Source organism: Penicillium samsonianum (assembly GCF_028829775.1).
Source record: "Penicillium samsonianum strain IBT 33392 chromosome Unknown utg000003l_segment0_segment0, whole genome shotgun sequence".
NCBI lineage: Eukaryota > Fungi > Ascomycota > Eurotiomycetes > Eurotiales > Aspergillaceae > Penicillium > Penicillium samsonianum.
In genome coordinates, this window is record NW_026643261.1 from 5,635,710 (window position 1) to 5,657,032 (window position 21,323).

Genomic DNA, 21,323 nt, shown 5'->3' on the forward strand with positions numbered 1-21,323 from the left:
CGAACATATAAGTTCAACGCCTTTGCCATTACATACTGGCTTGGTGTTTCGCCGGCCTTTTAGAAACTATTAGGCTTTCTGTGAGCTTTTGTTCTCCAACGTTGTTCAAAGGATCTCATATTCATACGGCAACATTCTCTTCTGAGCTTCCATTGAGGCTGACGGAGTCGCGCTGGTAGTTGAAGTTGCCCTTTTCATCGGCATAGTGCTTGACATTGAGGCGGAAGCGGTCGTAGACTGCTGCACACGCTAAAAGTAAGATAAGATTGGCAATTGCAATACCCCTTTACTAAACAATCAGTCATACCTGTTCGTGCTTTAAGAAAAGAAGATCTGTCAGTAAGCTGTTGGTTGCACATAGGACTGAATCAGACTCACTTCTTGAGCCCCATGGGGAATAGCAATCACGGCTCCCACAAACAGGGCACAGATAATTGAGAGACGCATGGTAAAGAAGTATGCGATTACCAATGTGTAAATTGAAGTGGAAAGTAAAGACGTTTCAATGTTTGAAAGTGATGGTGTTGATAGCTTCAAATGTTGTCTGGGAGCGGCGGATGATGGGCTTTTTATAGATGCTTTCACATCACTCAAACAGCCCGATCTATTCTCCTTGAGGTTAGATTTACAGGATGAACATCATTGATAGTCGAACAAATATGCAAAAAGGAAATTCATATGTCATGGAACATACCTGTGGTGCTGAGTGATTCAATCACAAGCTCAACTCTCATCATCAAAGTTCAAGAAATAAACTCGTTGAGATATAACGACCATTTCTGCACAGTTCAATGTCCAAAATGACGAAGGTGATGTTAATGGAATGTAGAATCGTGCCTCTTCATTGCTTATGACATCCACATTCCACTTCACCTGCCCCTTGATGGACATGCTAGGCCAAGAGAAATGGAATAGTTAACAGTAGTTGCTACAAGGGATGCAGCCAGCCCTTGATGGTGGCGATGCATGGAATTATTAAGTATAATGGTGCTTGAAGGAAAGGACTTGTCCCTGAAAATGAAATGATCAGCCGAAATCGTACAAATCCAAATATAGTGACGAGGTAGACATCAGAAGACTTACATTCCCAATGAGGTGATTAAGCTCACTACAAATGCTTGCGCCCAGTAGATTTGGTCGACGGGCACTGTGGCAAATATTGAGAGATCGGCTGTGAAAAATGCCATCGTGCAGAACATGATGACGCTTGGAGGCAAACGACCAAGAAATCCAATCACCAAGGCAGCTACGACACCGGAAGCAGCGGCTCCTGACCATTTGGCCGTCGCCAACAGCGGGGAATCACCTTTGATCACTTCCATGATTTGGTAGAAGTAGTAGATGATAATTCCAAAGCTGGACCAGCCGGCCGCGATACACCCAAGCACCCACGCTAATTGACCCGTGAAAACAGACCGTGGGAGCAAGGGAAAAATTGCTTTGGTTTCAATCAATGCGAATTCGCCGAGGCAAACAAAACCAATTATAAGAAGAACGAACATAGGTGTAAGGGTTCGACCAACCCAACAACGCAGCTTGGTGCCAGGCAAAATTGATCAACACAAGACCTAAAATTCCGGCTGTGGCTTCTAGTATATCAATACGCTGCTAGAAATGAAGATTGTCATAGAGCTTAAGTTGGGCGCTGAATGGGATAACCAGCCAGCCAATACAGGTGAGCAAGGCACACACGATGCCCGTAACCCAGTATCCCCAGGGCCACCACACCAACTGGGCAAAAATGGATGAGAAAACACCTTCCACGATGAACCCACCAGGAGCAGTCGCACCAAACAAACTGAATATCATCTCCTTGCGCAGGCCTTGGGGGTATGTCCTCCCCAGGATAGAAATCGCATTTGGGAGTAGCATCGCAGGCCCAATGCCCTGTAATGCACGACAGAAATTAAAGCACATTTGATTGGACCACACACTGAATCCAGCCAATAAGAATGACCAGATGCTGAACCAACAGAAGCCGATAACAAACACATTTCGATGGCCATAGACATCACCTAGTTGACCAGCAATAAGAAGAAAAGTATCAACAGTCAAGCTGTAAGCTGCCGCAAAACAACTCAAACCGGCTGGATTGGCTGTGCCAAAACTGTCACCAATGATATTAACTGGGGCAATGGACATGTAGAGACTGGCCTGAATCATAAACTGCGCCATATACGGGACACTAACAAAAATAATATTTTGGGACAGTGAGCCTGGTGGTGATATTTGTGACTGAGAAGTTTCTAGCCTTGTCAAAGTCGCGGGGTCATTGTCTTGTCGTGTAGGTGCTTTTTGTAGATTGATGTCATGAACTATGCGCTATGACAGGACTTAAGTCGAACAAGAATTTTAAAACCAACAGAACTAAGAGACCATAATGGGAATCAAAAACAAAAAAGCAAGCTTCTCTTTTATACTCTTCCTTTTGATAGTGGATCCCGGGACCAATCCGACGGAATTGGAGGCGCAATCTGCTGAGAGATCAATATAAATATCAAGGTCAAGGTCAAGGTCAATATACACATATCTACCGGGTAATACACGGTACTTGAGAATTCCCCTTCCATTTTAGTGCTCTCCTCTTGCCACCTTTTGATCTCAGAGTAAAATTGAGCACACCTATTGTTCGGCCGATTGCTCTCGCTGAATTCATTGCTGCGCTTTGCATGGTTGGCTATACGATTGGGTGGTACATAAATAATCTTCATCTATTAGTCTTTCAATGAGGCTATTTCAGGTAAACAGAAGCCAAGGTAGGGTATTTATTTGTGGGCTAATTCAATAGCTAGTTGGGCCACTGTGCCTAAATTCATTACATGCTGAGCAAGACGCTGCGTATGCGCTAGGCTGTTGTGATATCGATTGCTAAGTTCGATTCTTTGCATGATGATCAAAGCAGGTCCCTGGAGTAGGCGAAGATCCTGGCGAGTTTGCCAATGAAGAGGGTGTGCCAAAATGTTGTAGAAGATGGTAGAAAGCGATGACAAAGAATATGAAATCATTATCCTGTAGGGAATATATCAGCGATTCTTCCGGAAACTGAGCAACAGGCATGGTATTGACCTACCCGAGGCTGTCAGCCGGGATCATTCTGCCAACCATTTGTATGTAGAGAAAGATGGAGCGGCTCGCCTCTAAAGAGAGCATGAAGCTTGAATGAATGCATCCTTGCAATTGACGGCAGAGAGGCATCACCCCCTTGAACCTATCGGAGACACGGTGAATAATGGTCATGCAATTATGGTAATGCAGCCGAAGAATTAGCAAGCCAGGATTTTCACTGATTTCCGAGACCCTGGGAGGATGAAATAATACTGTTATCTTCCATTCGGAGGGAAGAGAAGCCCTCCATTCCTCGAGCTCTTCATCCAGCTCTCGAATGTCTCGCAGTAGATCTGGAACGGGCTTTTTCGGCCCTGTTCGGAGAACAAAGCTGCATATGCTTTGGATTTGAACACGCTCAGACGAATGTCGACCGGGAATATGGAGCCCTCAAATAACTGGCCATTGGCGTGGAGGGAACCCTGCTTGGCTTGAAACCGTTGAACATATTCTGGCGAGAGCGACAGGCTACACAGGGAATCATTTATCAATGGCGGCTGTTGGGTCCGCAACGCCAAATCTTTGTCTATCGTGTAGCATAGCCAAAAGAGGTTTCGGAGATGTTCCCCTAGTCCGGCTGAATGGGAAATACCATGACCCCCAAGCTGGAAAAGGAATTTCACCGCATGGGATAAATAATCCCTAACAGACTCGGTATTCCCTGACAAGGGCCGAAGAAAAACATTCATGACAAAATATTGCAGTCCATCGAGGGTAGCGCCTTCGCGTATCACGCTGGGAAAGAGTGACAGAGCTTTGTCGGCATAACCGCCCTCATCCACCGAAAGGCTTGATATAGGCCCAAAACGTAGGGTATAGAAAAAATGGAGAAAGGTAAAAATACTCGCTAGCGCACTGGCTGGTACCGGGAATGACCCGGGGAGTGGATTTTGATATACAGTTTTGATGGTTTGACGGAATAGTAATGGGTCAACGGCAGGAATGACGAGCCGTAAGTGGGAACTCTCAAAAGCATCAAGACATTCTTGGACAATGCACCAATCGGGAAGCCCTTCTATCTGATGGGCGGGGATTGGTGTAAAATTTCGTTGATTCAATTGAGATGGCCCGCATGTCCACGGCTCATTTGGTACTGCAAACTGTAACGAATTGGAAAAGTGTTGGTGTCGTGGTACTTGAGGAACAGGGCATAATGAATTGCAAGAGTCCTTAGAACTCTTGACACTCGTATATTGCGTTGCATTGTTCGTCACGGGCGAAGACGTAAGAAATTCCGCATTCAGATATTCGGCATTCGCTCCGCGAGTCAGAACAGAGGAACACGGCAAAGACACTACGATGTTGTCAGTCACAAACGGCCAAACCTGCACAATAATGATCCAAAGTTTAAACCATACCATCATGTGCTGGAGAGTCTCCCTCTGAAAATTTGTTCTCGTTATATTTATCCTTGGGAATCCGGGGAGATGTGCTGGTAGATTCTCAATCTCAGTAATGAAGAAAACAAGGTAACCCTGAAGTGGATAACTATCAGACTTACTTCTCTTTGGCAGATCCTTTCACTTTCCACGTCCATCGCTTGGATCTGATGAATGTACAGGAAACGTTATGATGACTGCACCAGTCACATTGTGGACCTGCAGAATCGCATTGTATCTAGATTGGTACGGACGCGATCAGTAAGTTTGCCTTACATAAATATCTGTGTGTAGAAATGACACATGGTAGGACGGGATAAAGGATCTTTGACTAGTTACCTTCCGCTTGTAGCAAGCGTCGCATGCCTTGAAGGGTCGCTTGTGCGGCAAATTCGATGGCGGGCTGTCATGAGATGTCAAGTGAGTCATAATTGGCCGCACCTTGTGAGATAATATGAACAGTTACAAAGGATGCTTTGAGAATGCAGAGGGGAAAGGGAAACAGGAGGGTCCATCTGGGAAAATAAGATACTGCCTCCTCTTACTCAGCGGAGGATCAAACGGGTCGATTCAAATGTATTTAGCTTACCGGCACATTTCGAAATTTTACCCAAAAGACATTTTATCAGTTGAACAATGACTTAGGGCAGGAGGATCAACTAGCCGTGGAGGTACCTAACCATGGAACCTTGGAAACCTTGGCCGCTGACTCAGCGGAGTTAAGGACGGGAACTAGCAAACTTGGCGCCCATCTTAACCATTTTTGATTAGTGCTCTTGGCTTTAGAGTTTAGCTCGTCGATCTGGCCAATCAGAAGAATTCACTATTACTTAGCGGGACAAGAAATTTTATAATTAGATCCAACAAATCTACCTACACAGCCCATTAGGGCAGTTGATGAATCCAAGATCAACTTCATCGAGCAACAAAAATCATTGTATTTTACATCTAATAAGCTTAGTTAGACCATTATATAAGCGGAGCCGAATAGCCAACTACGGCAAATGAGGACGGCTTGACATCAATACATTGTCACCATTATTTAGCTCCCAGTTTAAGAAATGGAGTTATATAGGTAGATCTTCCCACTGGAATCTTGCCATGAAAGAAGACCTATACATCTATATCCATACCAAATATGCGCTTCACTTCTGTCATTTTCGGGCTTATGGCAGCTTTTATCTTGGGTCATTCGTACATGTTTTCTCCAGAGAATTTTGAACAAATTGTCAAGGTACGTCATGAATCCCGTCACAAATGTAACTTCTACGCCTTGTCATCATGTAGGGATATGGAATGCTGATTCTATTTGCTATTCATTCAAGGACGAATTACCAACCTTATATGACATCTATGAAACCCAGAATTTTTCATCTGACATTGCAGCTAGCAGTTCTTACTGGCTAAGCTCATACGTGACCGATTTTAACAATGAACATTATGTGATTATTTCGCATAGTTTGGCAAGCGGAAATGGGGTCATTTACAGAGCTTCGACGCTCAGCCTGGGTCCATCGAATGCTTATGCGTCATACGTCTCTAGCGCAAACTTGTCAGCCAATGCAGTCACCGATTTCAATATAACTACCCATGGGTATGGTTTTGCTGCGTTGTCGGACGACAAACTCTCCAAAATACGATCTTGGAGCGATCATGACGGTGTCGTGTTCGACATAACTTTTGGCGCAACTTCTCCTGTCATCTTTAATGGAGGCGCCGGACAGTTCTTGTGGATGAAAATCCCGGCCAACGAATGGGCCATGCCAGCATGTCGAACTACCGGTTCAATCACGGTCAATGGCAAGGAAGTAAAGATTGATCCAAATCGGTCGTTTACCTGGTATGATCGGCAATGGAACTATAATCATGACCTGGGACGTCTTTCAGGTGGAGCTAGCACCGGCGGAAGTACTGGTAATTGGACTTGGTTTCAAATTCACCTCGATTACACTCCTATAAAGGCCAGTATCTGGGCGATTGATATTGAGAATCCTCATGAGAGAGATCGCTTTGCCACTATTAGATCCAATGATGGCTCGCTACAATTTCTTCCAGTGGGGTTTTCAGCGGACATGACAAAGACCTGGGTGTCAGAGGCAAGCGGAGTTGAGTATCCTCTTAAGTGGAACCTTGACTTTGCCCATGGCGACTTCCTATCCATCGAGAGTGTAACTGCCAACCAGGAGATGTTTGGACAGAGTGCATCCAATACCGCCTATGAAGGATTTGTTTTTGTATCTGGGCGCATGCGCAACCAGAGGGTCACTGGATTTGGGATTGTCGAGATGACATCGATGTAGAATAGCTTCGCTGAAACTTGGATATGAAGATTTCTTTTGTTCGGTGGATAACTCCGAGTTGTATACGCAGAATGCTTGGCCCTTATGCTCCTGCATACCAGTTGGTTTTTCATTTGTGTCTCGGAGTGCAAAGAATCAATACTATCCGTATGCACAATACAGCCATTGCAGGCGAAGAGCGCATGTTAAGGTAATATCAAAATGCAGTCCCCATAATGGTTTTCCTTACTTTGAATGGGCTTGTGTGGTTTATCCTGAGACCCTTTAATAGGGGAGCCTTTGAAACTTAATTCCAATAAGGAACAAGGATTTTCTTACTTATCGAAGCGCAGTTAGTGTGATTGAATCCGCACACTCTGGATAGAGCGGCCGTTTCCGCATTGAATGTCATTGCTTCACCGTGACCGTAGGCACAAATCATTAGCTCGGCTCTCATCAGCCATTCCAGACTACTACGCTCACTTAGACAGCACGAAATCTTAGTGTCTAGTCGAGAATTGACTTTCAAATACTATCGGTCAAGTAGACAGCTACTTAGCTTGTCAATCCACTCATTGGGGCGGGTATTGCGGAAACCAGAGTTTTGGAAGCCTATTTTACGAGAGTAAAGTAACATCTTATATCGGCTCAACAGGTTCATTCCGTCAGCATATTGCGTAACTCCTATTCATTTTGAGTTTTGTGTAGGTTTCTGACACCATACAAAACAACCATATCTCCGCGGAGATTGTAACTTGTCCAAGGGGTAGACCTGGCAGTGGCCCGCGGGTGACCCTGAGGGTCGTTAAACAAGACAAACAAGCAAATTTTATGATATAAATAACTTTTAACTAGTTATATAAATAATTATGTATATCCGATTATATAAGCGGATTTATACGCACAAATTAGGCTTAGCGCTATGGATTTATGTATCCGAGGGTCGCTGCGGGTCGTGGAGGGTCAGGGTCAGGGTCGGGTGGAGGGTCCAAGATCATGGACCACCCGGAGGGTCACTGCCAGGTCTACCAAGGGGCATAACGCGGGGTATGGGATACGATTGTGGGGTAAAGGAACAGGGTCCCCGTTTTCTCCTTATATTAAGCGGGTTGTGAGACCTCTAGCAAGGAGGAAAGGGAAATTGCATTGCATCGAAGCCAGGTTCCCATTTACGATTCCTCAGATATCAACTTGGCAATATGACTACTAAACCAATGGATGAGCACATAGAAGCCGACACGGAGATACTTTCTCCCATGCACACCACAGAGAGTGTCATGTTTCCCATTCCCCGGGATACTTTTGAGAAGCTCTACCTGACTCCCAAGATACCTATTGCAGGAAACCTGCGGCGGACTTTTGGTAATCCAACCCCCATAGCGCTGATGGGCTTCCTAGTGTCTGCTACTCCTAATGCAATGCTCCACATGGGTTGGAGGGGCGCTGGTGGAGACGGAGGGGCCATTCTGTAGGATCAAACCAGGCTAAATGTCCAGAATTCATATTAATCGAGATCTAGCCCAGCGTATATCTTTTTTGGTGGCATGATTCAGGTCATCGGTGCAATTGGAGAGTGGATACTTGGAAATACGTTCTCATGTGCTGTTTTTTTCACATATGGTGAGCCTTATCTTTCCGAGAGGGAATGAGATGCTAATGGGTACGTAACAGGAGCATTCTGGCTCGCCCAAGGAGCCTCCATGATACCATTCTTTGCAGTGGGTGCCAAATATTCCTCTACGGGAAGCAGCTTGGAGGGTGTAGAGACAACAGGGTACCATGCAACTGCAGGTAAGTCGCGCTCCAAGGGTAAGGGACCAAGACTTTTCCTAATAAGTCTCAAAGGCCTATTTTACGTTGTTCTGGCGGTGGTCACGTTCGTGTATCTTGTCTGTTCTATTCGCACAAACGTGTGCCTATTCCTCGCACTATTGTTCCTAGTAGCGGCATATAATCTTTATGCAGCTGTTCATTTCTACAGTGCGCTAGGAAATGAGGCGTTGGCAGCGAAGGTGGAAATGGTATGTGATGAGATTTCGGATTCACCGTGAACCTTTACTCTGTTCCTACAGAAACTCACACTAATTTCTCGCTTCAAGGCCGCTGGTGCATGCAATTTCGTACTTTGTATCCCGATATGGTACATCTTTGTTGCCCAAATATTGGAGTCCATCGATTTCCCTCTTGTGTTACCAGTTGGGGATTTAAGTGAGGTTGTTCAAGGAAGAAATCAAAAGGCGCGAAAGAGAATGGATAAGGAGGGATAAGGAGGGTCAAAGAGTTTCCTTTCCACTCTGGCGTACTGTCTGAATTTGTGTATAGCAATGTGTTTATCCTACTATGAGTTTGCGATCTTGATCTGCCTTTCAACTTCCTTCCCATGAAATAGTATGTTGGCCTAGTTGGATTGAATCAAGTCTTGCTTTAGCCCTTCATAGAAAAGTCCAGATAAACGGTAAACATCTCTAATCTTCCCATCCTAACCTTTGCAAGAAGACACCATTTGCTGTACGTTATATATGCGATACCGCAATAACTTTTGAAGATAGCGCCAAATGAAAAAGGTGCATTAAATCAGCAATTATGTCTACTAAAGCCATAACATGGATCTGACATGTGACATGTGATGACATTCATGACTACACAGCACCTGTAGAACCCGCAGCACCCGCAATGCCCATAGTACCCGCAGAACTCGCCGCACCCGCACATTCCGTCCCGCCGCATTATTTCCGCCGAGTGAACCAGAAGACGAAGGCCCTGGCTCTATAGAGAGAGGGCTAAACTTCCTATACGCGTACTCAGTATACTTAATCTTCTTCGGATTTCAAAGACGTGAAAAAACACGCGGCATGTATAAAGAGCTATTCCGTATCACCTAAAAAATGGGCTCACATCTTGTATTGGGACAGCCGTACGATTATTTCCTCTTGGAGATCGATGGTATTTATCATGGATGTCCAGGAGCGAGGTCAAATTCTTCACCCACATTTTCTCGATGCCGATGGATACGGTTACATTCGTGACCGCACTCCTCGACAAGGCTTGCCGTGTATGGACTGCTTCTCACCGCGATCCTTGGGTGAGGTACCGTGTAAAAGCAGCTATGAGTGAGTTGTACGTCTTTGTAAAAGTATATTGTGTTTTACTCACTCCACCATCTATACTAGAGCTGCCGAATATTACCGACTTCCTAGCTATGTTGAGCCCGTACCATCGCACATCACCAAGGACGAGCTTCAACTCCTAGACCATAAGCGTGCCCTGCTGGTACCAGATGATAAGGTTAAGCAAAAACTATGGATAGCATATTGGAAATATGCGCACCCATGTATGCCTGTTTTAGACCAAATTCAAATGAGCAAATCCGTACGAGGTTGTGGCGAAAAGATCAGCATGTTACTCTACCAATGTATCATGCTTGTTGGTCAGGTGTTCCTCAACGCCTACGAGAGCCCCCTTTACTACGGTGCTGATACCCAAGAATTGTTTACAAGGGTTCGAGCTCTCTATGAACTAGGCTGGGAGAATCGACCCCTGACTATTCTTCAGTCCTTGTTACTCATGACCTATTTCCCACAAAAGATCAACGAACCCAAGGGTCAGGCTTCCTTGATTGGAGATGCAGTCTCTATGGCCTACAGAATGGGACTTCACCGTGACCCAACAAATCTCAAGATCGAAGCCTCCCTTTTCCACCTACGAAAACGTCTGTGGTGGAGTGTCTTCGTCCGAGAGCGTACTTTGATTCTTGACCAGGGAACACCGTGGATAATAGACGACACCGATCACGACGTGCCGATGATAACGATGGACGACTTCTGTCTCACTGAGACCAGCAAAGATATAGGAACGCAAGTCTCTCCGGTTGATTTGAACGACACAAGCAGACGGCGAAAAATTGCTATCATGTGGATTGAAAAAGCAAAACTAGCGGTGATTATGGGGCGAATTCCACCCATATCAGTCCGTATCCCAGAGATTAATTCGAGCTTCTTTGAGAAGCCATGGCTCCAAAGTGGTCTACCTCGCGGCTTTCAATCAGTCAATGATGTGGTAGTAAGTGTCGAGCGGTGGCGAAAAACTGTTTCACCTGAGATTGACTTCGCGCGATTGAATTCACCTGGTTCGTGGGGAGGGGATTGTGAGCTTTACATACATTGCACAACGCTCAAGTTGTTATATCATACTGTGAGGTTTCAGTTGGCTGTCTCATGGGCTCTTTCAAGCAAACAAACAATCCAATTGCTCGGGAAAAGGAGTCATCAGGAAGCCCGCATGAATTGTTCTACCATTATGCAAATCATAGAGGAGCTTCAGCTTTATGGGTACTCGGCTCATGTTCCGCTTTACGGAACGTCTGTCTTGCGACCAGTCCTTATGTGGGCAATTCTCAACGGCATATGTGGGGAGAATACTCCGCAAGGCTCCAGCTCGGATCCACTGCGATTTGTTATCGGTCGAGTAGACTCTTATCAGTTGCTTTTCAAAGCGTTTCTTCTATGTGAGAAAGAATGAGCTTTTGGATTGACCTATGATGGTCTGTCGTATCGTTTCAAATGCTAGACTCTGCTGCTCGGTAGGCGGATTTTTGCTTTCTGGGCCGCAAAGTGCGTCTATCCTGCCTTCTTCCCTACGCAGGGTTTCCAGCATCGCCAATCTTACCATGCGGGTATTGCGGAAAGGAAATTCCGCTGATGAGAGGTTTATTCAGCTTTGGACACAGTGTGTCCAATGCAAACATGTCTCGGATTATTGGAAAGTCTAAAAGATGGGGTTCTAGAGACATCTAACGCCTACACCGCTGTTTATTCAGTGTCTTTGTTCAGGAGAAACACGACGACAACTGGGGTATAAATTCGACACCTCGCAACTTCTGCGGGTTTGAATGCCAGCACAACTCTCATACTATCGTGGTATGCAGTCGAGAAAATGACATTTTCCAATCTTGTTCTCCTTTTACATGTCGTCCTTTCTGTTTATGCCTGGGAAATTCCTCATTTTACGGACCTTGTGGTTTTTGGGGATAGCTGGTCTGATGCTGGACGGCTACAATACATTATAGCCCATAATGGAAGCATGCCTCCAGTTGGGTGGCCTGGTAGCGAGGTATGGAATATTCGACCCCAAAAAGAGGAAGCCTTTGTTTTCTGATCGTTCCTGCAGGATTCCGTTGCGGCAGATGGTGGGCGCCCCTGGCCGTCGTATGTGGGACAGTATACCGGAGCGAGAGTGCACAACTACGCCGTTTCAGGAGGCGTGTGTTCGAATGCCATTACGCCAGAGATCTCCAATGCAACACACCAGCTTTTTGCGGATGTTGACACGTACGGTGTTCCCGCGTTCTTTGCGGATAGCCAGTATACGCTCCCCAACGGCACCAAATTTATGGACATCTCTCCCGAGTCTACTGTCTTCGCTATCATGATTGGGGGGAATGATGTGGGAGCCCACGCGTTTTTGACCGACTCACAAGTCTCCGGAAAGACTATTCCTGATTATGTTGATTGTGTATTCGAACAAATTGACCGTCTCTATAAGTACGGAGCTCGTTACTTTCTTCTTAACCAGCTTGGCGCCATGTACCTTGCTCCACAGTACGCAATGCCAGCTGCTGGAGGTCTCAAAGCATCCCAATACTGGCCAGACAAGTACAGCAACGCTACAGCGGCCTCCCAACGAATGTTAGAGCAGGTGGCTCTTGTCAATGCCATATATGAATTAAGGACACCGCTGGAGGTGGAGTACCAAAGAAGATACCCTGGAGCACAATTTGCCCTCGTGAACCTCGAAGCACTGGTAAGTTCTTTTCAGTTACGATGAGGATGTGCTGTAACTCATACTCTTCTATCAGATGAATGATATCTATCACAAACCTTCCGACTATTTTAATGGGACTGCTCCCTTTAACGTGACGGGTTATTTGAACCATTGTACGCTGGAAGGGACGGACTGCGTCCGCATTGACAACAATAACCCGGACGCATTTATGTGGTTCGATGAGTTACATCCTTCCGAACAAACTTGGCGCATGGTAGCCCGAAACTTTGTCGGAATCATTCAAGGTCGCAGCAAGTGGGCCCAGTACTACTCTGGGTAAGGTGCCACGCATTCACGTTTGATTAGACGGAGCCACGAGAACACATAGTATTGTTGGTACGATCAGCTAAGTACCGTGTACATAGCCAAGTTAACAGTGTTTATGCTTCAAAATCAGAAATTGATTCATGTAGATGTTTCTTCACAGCCTAGTCGTAGAACACCTCTTAATCCCACGTGCTGACATTCGGCGGTCACCACGCTGGAGCAAGCAGCCCAGTGCAAGAATGCTTACAATAAGCAAGGGATGTTGTCCATCAGTCGCTAGCAGTAAGTCACTGCTAGTTTGTGCTGACAGGAGGATATGTCCCGACAATTATGGCAGGGGATACGGTGACATTATAGGACTCGGTCGTTTGTGCTTTGTGGGCTGTTTAAGTTCACTTAGGGACTTGTGTACGCCAAGAGGTAACATTTTTACTATAATATTAGTATTCTCCATTTAATACACTAGTTAACTAGTCGACTTTTAACTACCTATCTCCGATGTGTCAGCGGATGGTTTTGTCTGATTTAGGTGATTAAAACCCAGAACCCTCTTGGGATTTTCCAGAGAATGGGAAGACTCACGCCAAGCTAGTCTTGCTGTATATCGCCTGGACAACTATCCATTCAATCACAGACTGCATTTAGGTTGAACACGGAGGTGCTATCGACACTAGTAACTAGCTTCGGCATCCTTAATTAGATTAGACGTTCTTTCAATCCAATCAGATGCCCGGGTTGAAAAGAAATATTACTCAGCGGAGGTCAACTTACCCAAATCTGGCAAAGTTGTAGTCAAGGCGCAGTATCAAGATCTACAAAATAGATTTAATCTGTTGATATGGTGGATTGAACCCAACTAAAGACTAATTCAGGCGACAAAATAAACTAGAATAGGTCGCAGTCAAGTAGAGGCAAATCCAAGAAGGGAAATGCTCCGGGCTCTAGGCAGCCAGGCCCCGTCAGATGGGAGGCTGTGGCAGAGATACATTGTTTAGAAACTAGCGAGAAAAGTATCATAGGGGATTCACCAAAATCGAGTTGAGATCTGGAACCCGCGTATATATAAAGAGCATTAAGACCCAGCTTGTGTCAAGAGAATTATTTCTGCTTACAAGATTATACCGAACAATTTTCCCTTCCCAAGGTGTGGTGTTTTGCAAACTCGCACCCCGTAGCAATCATGGTTTCTGCAAATGCCATGGCAAGTACGTAAACAGCCGAGGGGTTTTGTGTCGCCTTGAAGGCCAAATTGTCATGTCAATTGCTAATTGAGTCCAAAGGCAATATCTATGACTACACACCTTCAATAGCAGCAGCAGTCGTCTTTGCTGTTCTGTACAGTCTAACATGTCTTACAACAACGGCCCAGTACTTCATGCTACGCTGCTGGTTTTGGCTCTTCATGGTCATTGCGTCTATCAGTACGTTCGCATTTCTGTTATTTCAAAATCGTATCACTGACATGACCAGTGGAAGCAGTAGGCTACATTGCGAGAATCATTTCGGCCAAGAATGTTACATCAACAAGTACGTTTATTGTGAATATTAATTACAAGCCGCAAGACAATGCTGATTGTTTACAGCAATATATGCTGTCTCATTTCTTCCTATTTTCCTGGCACCTGCAGTCATTGCAGCTTCTTGTTATATGGCAATGGTAAGTGAACAAAATGACATGATTCCCTTTCAGCAGCCGTGACCTTACCCCAGTCTAGGGGAGAGTAATTCTCCATGTCACACCTGTGAAATTTCGCACTTGGAAATCGCTCTGGATTAAGCCTCGATGGATGAGTATGAGCTCTGCGTTTTGTCCAAACATTTTCTTTGACTAACATTTCCAAGCTTTAATATTCGTGACGTGCGACGTGATATCGTTTCTCGTTCAAGTTGTCGGTGGTCTCAAAAGTGCTACCAGTGACAGTGCATCTGGGAAGGAATCCGCTTTCAGCATTATGAAAATCGGTCTCGCTATACAACTTGTATGCTTTGGACTGTTTCTGCTCATCTCATTCCGGTTCTATTTTGTTTCGAGACACTTTCGTGACCACTGGCCTGATCAACTTTGGATCCGATTCTTATGGGCATTGAATCTTTCCGCTTGTTTAGTTTTTGTAAGAAGCCGAATTTGTTTCTTTCCCATGGCTAACCTCAGAGGTGAAAGTTTTTCTAATTTGGGTCACAGATTCGCTCAATATATCGAATGATCGAGTTTTGCACTGGGTTCGACGGCTATCTGGCCACGCATGAGTGGAATTTTTATGTCTTCGAGGCCGCCCTCATCCTTCCTATTTTCATTCTCTTCAATATCTGGCACCCAGCGCATTATTTGTCTCAAACAGGGTGGAAGCAGAAACGAACCGGTGATGAGCTCATCTTGGATGACAGATCAGATACCAATAGCCCGACGCCGGTATTGGGTGAGAGGTCATGTCGGCAAGTTGTATAGTCATACAAAGATGGAGAGATACCTGGGGGATCTTTACCTCCTGGCAGTACTGCTCTGAGGGGTCTTGGAATGTTCGGAAGTACTACGGGCTTCAGACTTATGTTTTGCGGCTTTGTACAGTCGGATGGATGGGATAGATGGATGGATGGATGATTGCCCTGAAACGAAGGAATGGAGTGGAAGGGTTTACAACCTGGCCCCTCCACGACGCTGACTTGACGCTGCTAAGATCGCTGCGAAGCACACAGCCAAATTTTCGCGCCGCGCCACGCACTCATTGGTTGTGGTTAATTTCCAGATAACGTGAATTTTTGATGGTGACTCACATGCTGCGTTCCCTCTCTCTTATGGTCTCTTTTCCCACTGCTTTACAGGGTTTATCTTTACAGGGTTTATCTTTACAGGGTTTATCCTAGTATATCGTTCAGCTGTTCCTTTCCCTTGACTTATATTGCTTTTTTTCCCCTATCGCTACAACTGTTTGTCCCTTATACCTATTGCTTTCCCGCTTTCCGATGTTGTCTAGCCTTACCTTCTAGTTCGCCTATAAATGCCAAGTTTCTACCCGCCTTCTAGTGTAAATGAGATATCCCGCTCGACTAGAGCGGAACTATGCCCCCTAAGAGTAATCTTAGTCCTATACTTCATTTCGATTCGCTTTAAAGAGTGATGCTTAAAGAATGCAGAAACCCTTCGAGATCTCATTCGACCTTCCTAAGGCTAACCCTCTAGATAGGCTATCTCTCTTCTAGTAATAGGTTGTAGCTGTAGGTTACATATAACTCTTATAACTACACCTAGCGAAGTCTTAAGCTGTGTCTAGTTAGTAACTAATAATGTTAACGTTGCGTTGAATGAAAGTAAGTTTATAAACGTAACGCTGATAGCTCTAGAGCTGGTTTTCTTTATTACGTTAAGAAGATGTGTGGTCATTGGATATAAATGAAAGAAGCATTCGGAGTCCGGGGTTGAATCTGCGACCCTTGTCCAAAACGCGACTAAAGTAAAACTCGGACCTAAAATGCGTCCCCACTCCTACGACGCTTGAAGCCTTACCTTCGGTGACCTCCGGTATCGAGATATTATCGAAGAGAATTGATATCTTGGCGTTATATATATTCCGTTCTTATGGTTTGGAGGTAAGTGTAAAGGTAACGCTATTGCGTAGGGTGTACGGGGACTCACAAAGTTAGCTGTGGTAGTAGTATTTACATGATATATGGGCTTAAGTGAGATACTAGATAACTGGGCTTATAACTCTTAAACGAAAGGGACTAGAGTAGATTAATACTAGATACTGATAGACATCAGGAGTATAGATCAAAAGGTAAAATCGATGAGTGTAATTGATAAAATAAGCAGATGCCTAGCCCGCTTTTTATCCCCCTATGGGTGTTTATACAAATAGTGCAAACATGACATGAATAAATGGTAAATGAGTGACCCATTCTAACTGACACAAGGCTGTTTTACTCAGAGAGAAAAAAAGCGGCAAGGGCTGAGCACTAAAATGGTCCGAGAAAGGCAAGAAGCTATAGAGAACTTCAGTACGAAGATAAATATGGAGTACATATATATATATGTAGACGCAAGTCCTGCACTTCCATAACTTGTATATCTCAATCACAACACAAAATCAGAGCGACACTTGAATGTGAATAAAGTTGGTTAATCTTGAGTACATGTTGATCATTGCAGACATGTTGTTTTCAAATTGATGTAGGCTCGAGTTTGGTATGCATAAAATATGGGTTTCAAAACACCATTGGCTTCCAGGTAGCAAATAGACAAGAATGAAGAAATAAAACAGAACCCAGGTCAATAGTACAGTAGGTTGCAGTGGGGATACCTGATAGTCACCACCGCAGAGAGAACAAGAACCGTAAATAATAAAACACATCCATCTAGACACCCCGAAGGTCACCGTGGTATGGTGACCAGATACCACGCACACTCTCATTCAAACTTGTAACCGGCTTCTTGACCCGCTTCAACTTCTCTCCACTGGCTTCCTTGAGGAGGTTTGCCTTCTTCAGGATTTCGCTGGGTTCCAAGTTCCGTACACATACGGGCTTCTCACGGCCATTGATGTAGAGGCCCTTAATCAGAGGGTGCTTCTGGGGTCGGGGAGAGACACGGATCTCAATCTGAGGGTTTTCGCGGGCGAAGGCGGGGAGGGTTTTCTCCAAAAAAGCACTGTGACGTTCAATGTCAGTATGGATGTTTCTGGAAAGGCAACTTGCACCATTTAGGATACACCTACACCATGCCCTTTGAGCTGCCCGCCCAGTTGCAGTAATGGAAGTCAAGGCGTTTGCATTGTAGGATGAAGGCACCGGCGCCGTTCTAAGCAAATCACCTGAGTCAGTTCGGCAATTGAATATCAAAGATCTGGACTTCACGTACCCTGGCCGCCGTAGATGTTCTAATTCCGCGCAACGGCATCGTTCTAGTCGTCAATAATTATCGTCGTAATTTACAAGTCGCGATGGCTCTCCGGGGCATTTTCTGGTGCACGTGATTGCCAAAGGCGGTAAGTCACACGCACCAATGGCGTGTGCAGCGACTTCCATCATTCGACGCTAAGACCAGAACTGCGACGCGAAGCTCTCACTCCTGAGGGTTCACTCAACTTCCACACATCGTCTTCACTTCACATCCCCACTTTGTCTGCATTGAGTTTACAACTCAGTTATGACGGATAAGCTACCCCCGCCGCTTTTGGCGCTATTCCAGCCCCGTCCACCCCTTCGATATCTGCCTCCAGGCGATCGCGCACCAGATGACTGCCAAAAGAGCACTATCTCTGGAGTTGCCCAGTTTCTTGCCGATGCTAAAACACTCGCTGATGAAGTTCCCTACAATGCAACTGAAAGCTGGGTGCAGCGCAAATTGCGTGAGAAAACCGAGAAGAAAGAGCAGTTAGAGAAGCAGATAGCGGATGGACTGCAAAACTGTACGTTTTACCTTTTTCACATTTGTTTTTTCTATTTCAAGCGGCTAATGTGGCTATATCTTACAGACAATCCGGACAAAGATCCTCAAGCTCGAGGTGACCCATTCAGGACGATCTTTGTTTCACGCCTCAGTTATGAAGCCAAGGAAGCCGACCTGGAACGAGAGTTTAGCCGATTTGGCCCCATTGAAAGAGTATGTCTTGTTTTCCTTATTCTTTGTGGGTATAACCAGCGCTAACATTGTGGTGACAGATTACCATTGTCAAAGATACAGTATCAGACAAGAAAAAGAAACCCCACCGAGGCTATGCATTCGTCGTGTTCGAGCGCGAGAAGGATATGAAAGGTATCACCACCATGTCAATTTATTGGGCACTAAAGCCACTTGTTTACTCCGTCTTGCGGTAAGAAATGTTGCTGACCCCAGTTTTTTCCCCAATATCAGCGGCCTACAAAGAAACAGAGAACATCAGAATCAAAGGACGACCGGCCGTGGTAGATGTCGAGCGTGGCCGCACCACCAAGGGGTGGAAGCCCCGCCGCCTTGGTGGCGGTCTTGGAGGACGCGGATATACCAAGATCTCGCAGGCCCCCCGCGGTGGACCTGGGTTCAACGCACCATCTGGACCGGGTGGGTATGGAGGCGGCTTCCGCGGAGGCTTCGGTGGCAGAGGTGGAGGTGGAGGTGGAGGTGGAGGTTTCCGTGGTGGAGGCTTCCGCGGTGGCGGTGATCGCTTTGGTGGTCCTCGCGGTGGTATCGGATACCAGGGCAACCGTGGCGGTTTCGGTGGACAGGCCCCCCTAACGCGCCCTCCGGCCCTGGCGGTGGACGCAGCGGAGGTTTCAGGGGTGGTAGCTTCGGTGGTGATCGTGGTGACCGCGGTGGTGGCGCCGGTCCCAGATTCGACCGTGGTGCAACTGGCAGCAATTCGGAGCCTGTGCGCCCTCGAGATAGCTATGCTGACCGTGACCGCCGCGACTATGACCGCGATGACCGTTACAGAGACCGTGATCGTGACCGCATGGGAGACCGAGGCATGGGAGACCGAAATGGAGACCGATTCCGGGACCGGGATCGTGAGCGTGGTGACAGGTATGGCGGCGGCGGCCGTGATGGTGGCCGTGATGGTGGTCGTGATGGTGGTCGTGATGGCGGCCGGGAGGATTATGGACGCAAGCGAAACCGTGAGGACGAACCTGGACACGATGATCCCCGTTCCAGGAGAAGGTACTAAGCCTTCACTTATCCCCCGGATCTTGACTCTTTCCGATAAAGTCTGGGTTTGCTGGTGGGTATCACTGATCTACCCAGTTTCATCACTCTTTCTCAAGGGTAAGAGGGTAAATCATGAATTAGCCCATGTGCAATTCAGTCCGTTGTAACGATCACAACCGTCAATGTTTTCCACCTCATGCCCCGATATCAACGTCAAAATTCGATGTCAGTGGTTATTCTCTACATCCCCTGCTTGGTCCACCTAAACTCCCCGGCGCAGACGAAGATCCTCATGAATTGTGCTTGTATTCCCCGTTCTATTTATTTTCTTTCCCTTGGTGTTTTCTTTCTTCACTTGTGTTCCAATGCTTTTTCTTTTTTTCCGTTTTTTCCCCTTGGTCCTACGAGATTCCGTTTTCTCTGCAGGGGTAAGTATTTGTATTTTAGTCGGTCCTCTTCCGCGCGAAATGGAATCTGGTGCACCATCAGGTAAGACCAGGTAAGGACCATGTGAAATGACTGAAGGCAGGTATCTTGGTATCTTGCTAGATAGATCAAAGTCTAGGCAATACAGCTAGCGGTTCTGCACTACGGTTGATCAATGTCCAAGAACGAGGTAAATTTGTAGACTTTTTTCGACCTGGTATCCGAATCTTGTCATAGGCTCATAATCCAGCAGGAGGGAAAGCTCCCCCATATATGGACGAGAGAAAGAGAGATAAAACACACAAGTCTTCAATATATTTGCAAAGAAAGCGCCCTCACCAAACTCCATAAGATGCCCAGCAGAGTTCTTTTTTTTTCGGCCACAAGGAAGCCGAATGGGAAAGAGAAGAAATAAAAAACGGAAAAATATGAAGATCCCCATCTATGCATCAACATCCATTCCACCCTCAGTCTCGAGGAGCTTGACCTCCTCGGTACTCCGCGTCCAGTAGGCCTTGAGATCGACCTTGAACTCGGACGAGGTGACACCGAACATCTTCATCAACGTAGTCTGTCGTGAGTCCAGAGTCTCTCCCTCTTTGCATACGGGGTAACCCTCCTGACCCTCAATCAACTCAAGCATGACCTTGCCCTTCACCAGACGGGTGGGGACACCAAGCTTGCGGAGCGCGGGCTCAATGGTGTGGCTGACAGGCTCGTCCTGCTCAGCAGGGATCTCGCCGGCCCGCGCGGTGACCAGGCCGTTGGGGATGGTGAAAGAGCGAGTAGCTTCGGTTCCAGCGCGGGCGAAGTCCTGGGGGCGGAAGTTCTCGAAGTAGTCGATCACTGATTCCGGAGTGCGGGAAGTGAAGAGCAAACCGACGGCGCCGGCGAGGAAAGGAGTGAGTTTGCGCAGGTTGGGAGCGGCTTCGCTTTCGACATCAGTGCCAAGGGCCTTGCCCATGACCTTGGTCTTACCGAAGAAAACTCTGGAAGGACATTGTTAGACAACTGATCTTTTGGTTGAAGGATTTGCATATCAATATTTGATATCGGATACACCGCTGGTATTCAAGCGCTTTCTCCGATTCAATAGCTCAAGCAAATTCCGATTGGAGTAATTATGCTTACCGGCTGTCGGCGAATTCAGTGCGCACATCCTTCAAATAGGTGTTCCGCATGTTATCGACCGCAAAGACAAAAAGATGATCATATTCCTCGATACATTCCCGGATGTTGGCGAATAGCCGGCGGGTCTGCTCCTTGTGATCTTTCTTGGCAGTCTTCGACTCGTGGACGACGCGCGCACGCTTTGAACGAGGCATGTTGAATTATGATTTTAGAATTGGTGGTTCAATGAATTCAGACAGAAGGTTAGATGTTTCCCCCACAGACATTTTTTCTTCGCTGATAACCGGATTAACCTAC

The 21,323-nt window shown here is 46.2% G+C and overlaps 11 protein-coding genes across 11 annotated transcripts; 6 read left to right on the plus strand and 5 right to left on the minus strand.

The window, feature by feature from the left end:
* Positions 1–105: 105 nt before the first annotated feature.
* On the minus strand, positions 106–447 carry N7471_005771 (uncharacterized protein; the record flags this gene model as incomplete). The annotated part of the gene is made up of 3 exons (XM_057278490.1): positions 106–249; positions 308–316; positions 379–447. 3 exons carry the CDS (start codon positions 445–447, stop codon positions 106–108), a joined length of 222 nt encoding a protein of 73 aa, XP_057138100.1.
* A 632-nt stretch (positions 448–1,079) lies between these two features.
* Positions 1,080–1,322, minus strand: N7471_005772 (uncharacterized protein; the record flags this gene model as incomplete). Its single annotated transcript, XM_057278491.1, has 1 exon — positions 1,080–1,322. One exon carries the CDS (start codon positions 1,320–1,322, stop codon positions 1,080–1,082), a length of 243 nt encoding a protein of 80 aa, XP_057138101.1.
* Positions 1,323–1,608: 286 nt separating this feature from the next.
* N7471_005773 (uncharacterized protein) lies at positions 1,609–2,175 on the minus strand (the record flags this gene model as incomplete). The annotated part of the gene is made up of 1 exon (XM_057278492.1): positions 1,609–2,175. The coding sequence occupies one exon, from the start codon at positions 2,173–2,175 to the stop codon at positions 1,609–1,611; it is 567 nt and encodes a 188-aa protein (XP_057138102.1).
* A 3,550-nt stretch (positions 2,176–5,725) lies between these two features.
* Positions 5,726–6,784, plus strand: N7471_005774 (uncharacterized protein; the record flags this gene model as incomplete). Its single annotated transcript, XM_057278493.1, has 1 exon — positions 5,726–6,784. One exon carries the CDS (start codon positions 5,726–5,728, stop codon positions 6,782–6,784), a length of 1,059 nt encoding a protein of 352 aa, XP_057138103.1.
* Positions 6,785–7,962: 1,178 nt separating this feature from the next.
* On the plus strand, positions 7,963–9,030 carry N7471_005775 (GPR1/FUN34/yaaH family-domain-containing protein; the record flags this gene model as incomplete). Its single annotated transcript, XM_057278494.1, has 5 exons — positions 7,963–8,231; positions 8,283–8,383; positions 8,435–8,554; positions 8,609–8,784; positions 8,836–9,030. The coding sequence occupies 5 exons, from the start codon at positions 7,963–7,965 to the stop codon at positions 9,028–9,030; spliced, it is 861 nt and encodes a 286-aa protein (XP_057138104.1).
* Positions 9,031–9,715: 685 nt separating this feature from the next.
* Positions 9,716–11,461, plus strand: N7471_005776 (fungal specific transcription factor domain-containing protein; the record flags this gene model as incomplete). Its single annotated transcript, XM_057278495.1, has 3 exons — positions 9,716–9,873; positions 9,934–10,822; positions 11,330–11,461. 3 exons carry the CDS (start codon positions 9,716–9,718, stop codon positions 11,459–11,461), a joined length of 1,179 nt encoding a protein of 392 aa, XP_057138105.1.
* Positions 11,462–11,834: 373 nt separating this feature from the next.
* Positions 11,835–12,863, plus strand: N7471_005777 (uncharacterized protein; the record flags this gene model as incomplete). The annotated part of the gene is made up of 3 exons (XM_057278496.1): positions 11,835–11,864; positions 11,930–12,562; positions 12,618–12,863. The coding sequence occupies 3 exons, from the start codon at positions 11,835–11,837 to the stop codon at positions 12,861–12,863; spliced, it is 909 nt and encodes a 302-aa protein (XP_057138106.1).
* Positions 12,864–14,030: 1,167 nt separating this feature from the next.
* Positions 14,031–15,296, plus strand: N7471_005778 (RTA1 domain-containing protein; the record flags this gene model as incomplete). Its single annotated transcript, XM_057278497.1, has 7 exons — positions 14,031–14,055; positions 14,131–14,271; positions 14,321–14,377; positions 14,434–14,507; positions 14,566–14,641; positions 14,693–14,829; positions 15,033–15,296. 7 exons carry the CDS (start codon positions 14,031–14,033, stop codon positions 15,294–15,296), a joined length of 774 nt encoding a protein of 257 aa, XP_057138107.1.
* Positions 15,297–17,200: 1,904 nt separating this feature from the next.
* On the minus strand, positions 17,201–17,741 carry N7471_005779 (mitochondrial 54S ribosomal protein mL43; the record flags this gene model as incomplete). Its single annotated transcript, XM_057278498.1, has 3 exons — positions 17,201–17,492; positions 17,560–17,642; positions 17,703–17,741. The coding sequence occupies 3 exons, from the start codon at positions 17,739–17,741 to the stop codon at positions 17,201–17,203; spliced, it is 414 nt and encodes a 137-aa protein (XP_057138108.1).
* Positions 17,742–17,990: 249 nt separating this feature from the next.
* On the plus strand, positions 17,991–19,636 carry N7471_005780 (U1 small nuclear ribonucleoprotein 70 kDa; the record flags this gene model as incomplete). Its single annotated transcript, XM_057278499.1, has 4 exons — positions 17,991–18,252; positions 18,319–18,446; positions 18,506–18,599; positions 18,699–19,636. 4 exons carry the CDS (start codon positions 17,991–17,993, stop codon positions 19,634–19,636), a joined length of 1,422 nt encoding a protein of 473 aa, XP_057138109.1.
* A 409-nt stretch (positions 19,637–20,045) lies between these two features.
* Positions 20,046–21,279, minus strand: N7471_005781 (ribosome assembly factor MRT4). The gene is made up of 2 exons (XM_057278500.1): positions 21,027–21,279; positions 20,046–20,884 (listed from the first exon to the last, which is right to left on the minus strand). Exons 1-2 carry the CDS (start codon positions 21,218–21,220, stop codon positions 20,338–20,340), a joined length of 741 nt encoding a protein of 246 aa, XP_057138110.1. The 5' UTR covers positions 21,221–21,279; the 3' UTR covers positions 20,046–20,337.
* Positions 21,280–21,323: the final 44 nt, after the last annotated feature.

Excerpts from the sequence above, each read along its gene's own strand:
- N7471_005781 (XM_057278500.1), bottom strand. The coding sequence starts at position 21,220 with ATGCCTCGTTCAAAGCGTGCGCGCGTCGTCCACGAGTCGAAGACTGCC. Across the intron at positions 20,885-21,026 it reads ACTGAATTCGCCGACAGCCG|AGTTTTCTTCGGTAAGACCA; the intron begins GTAAGCATAATT and ends ATGTCCTTCCAG.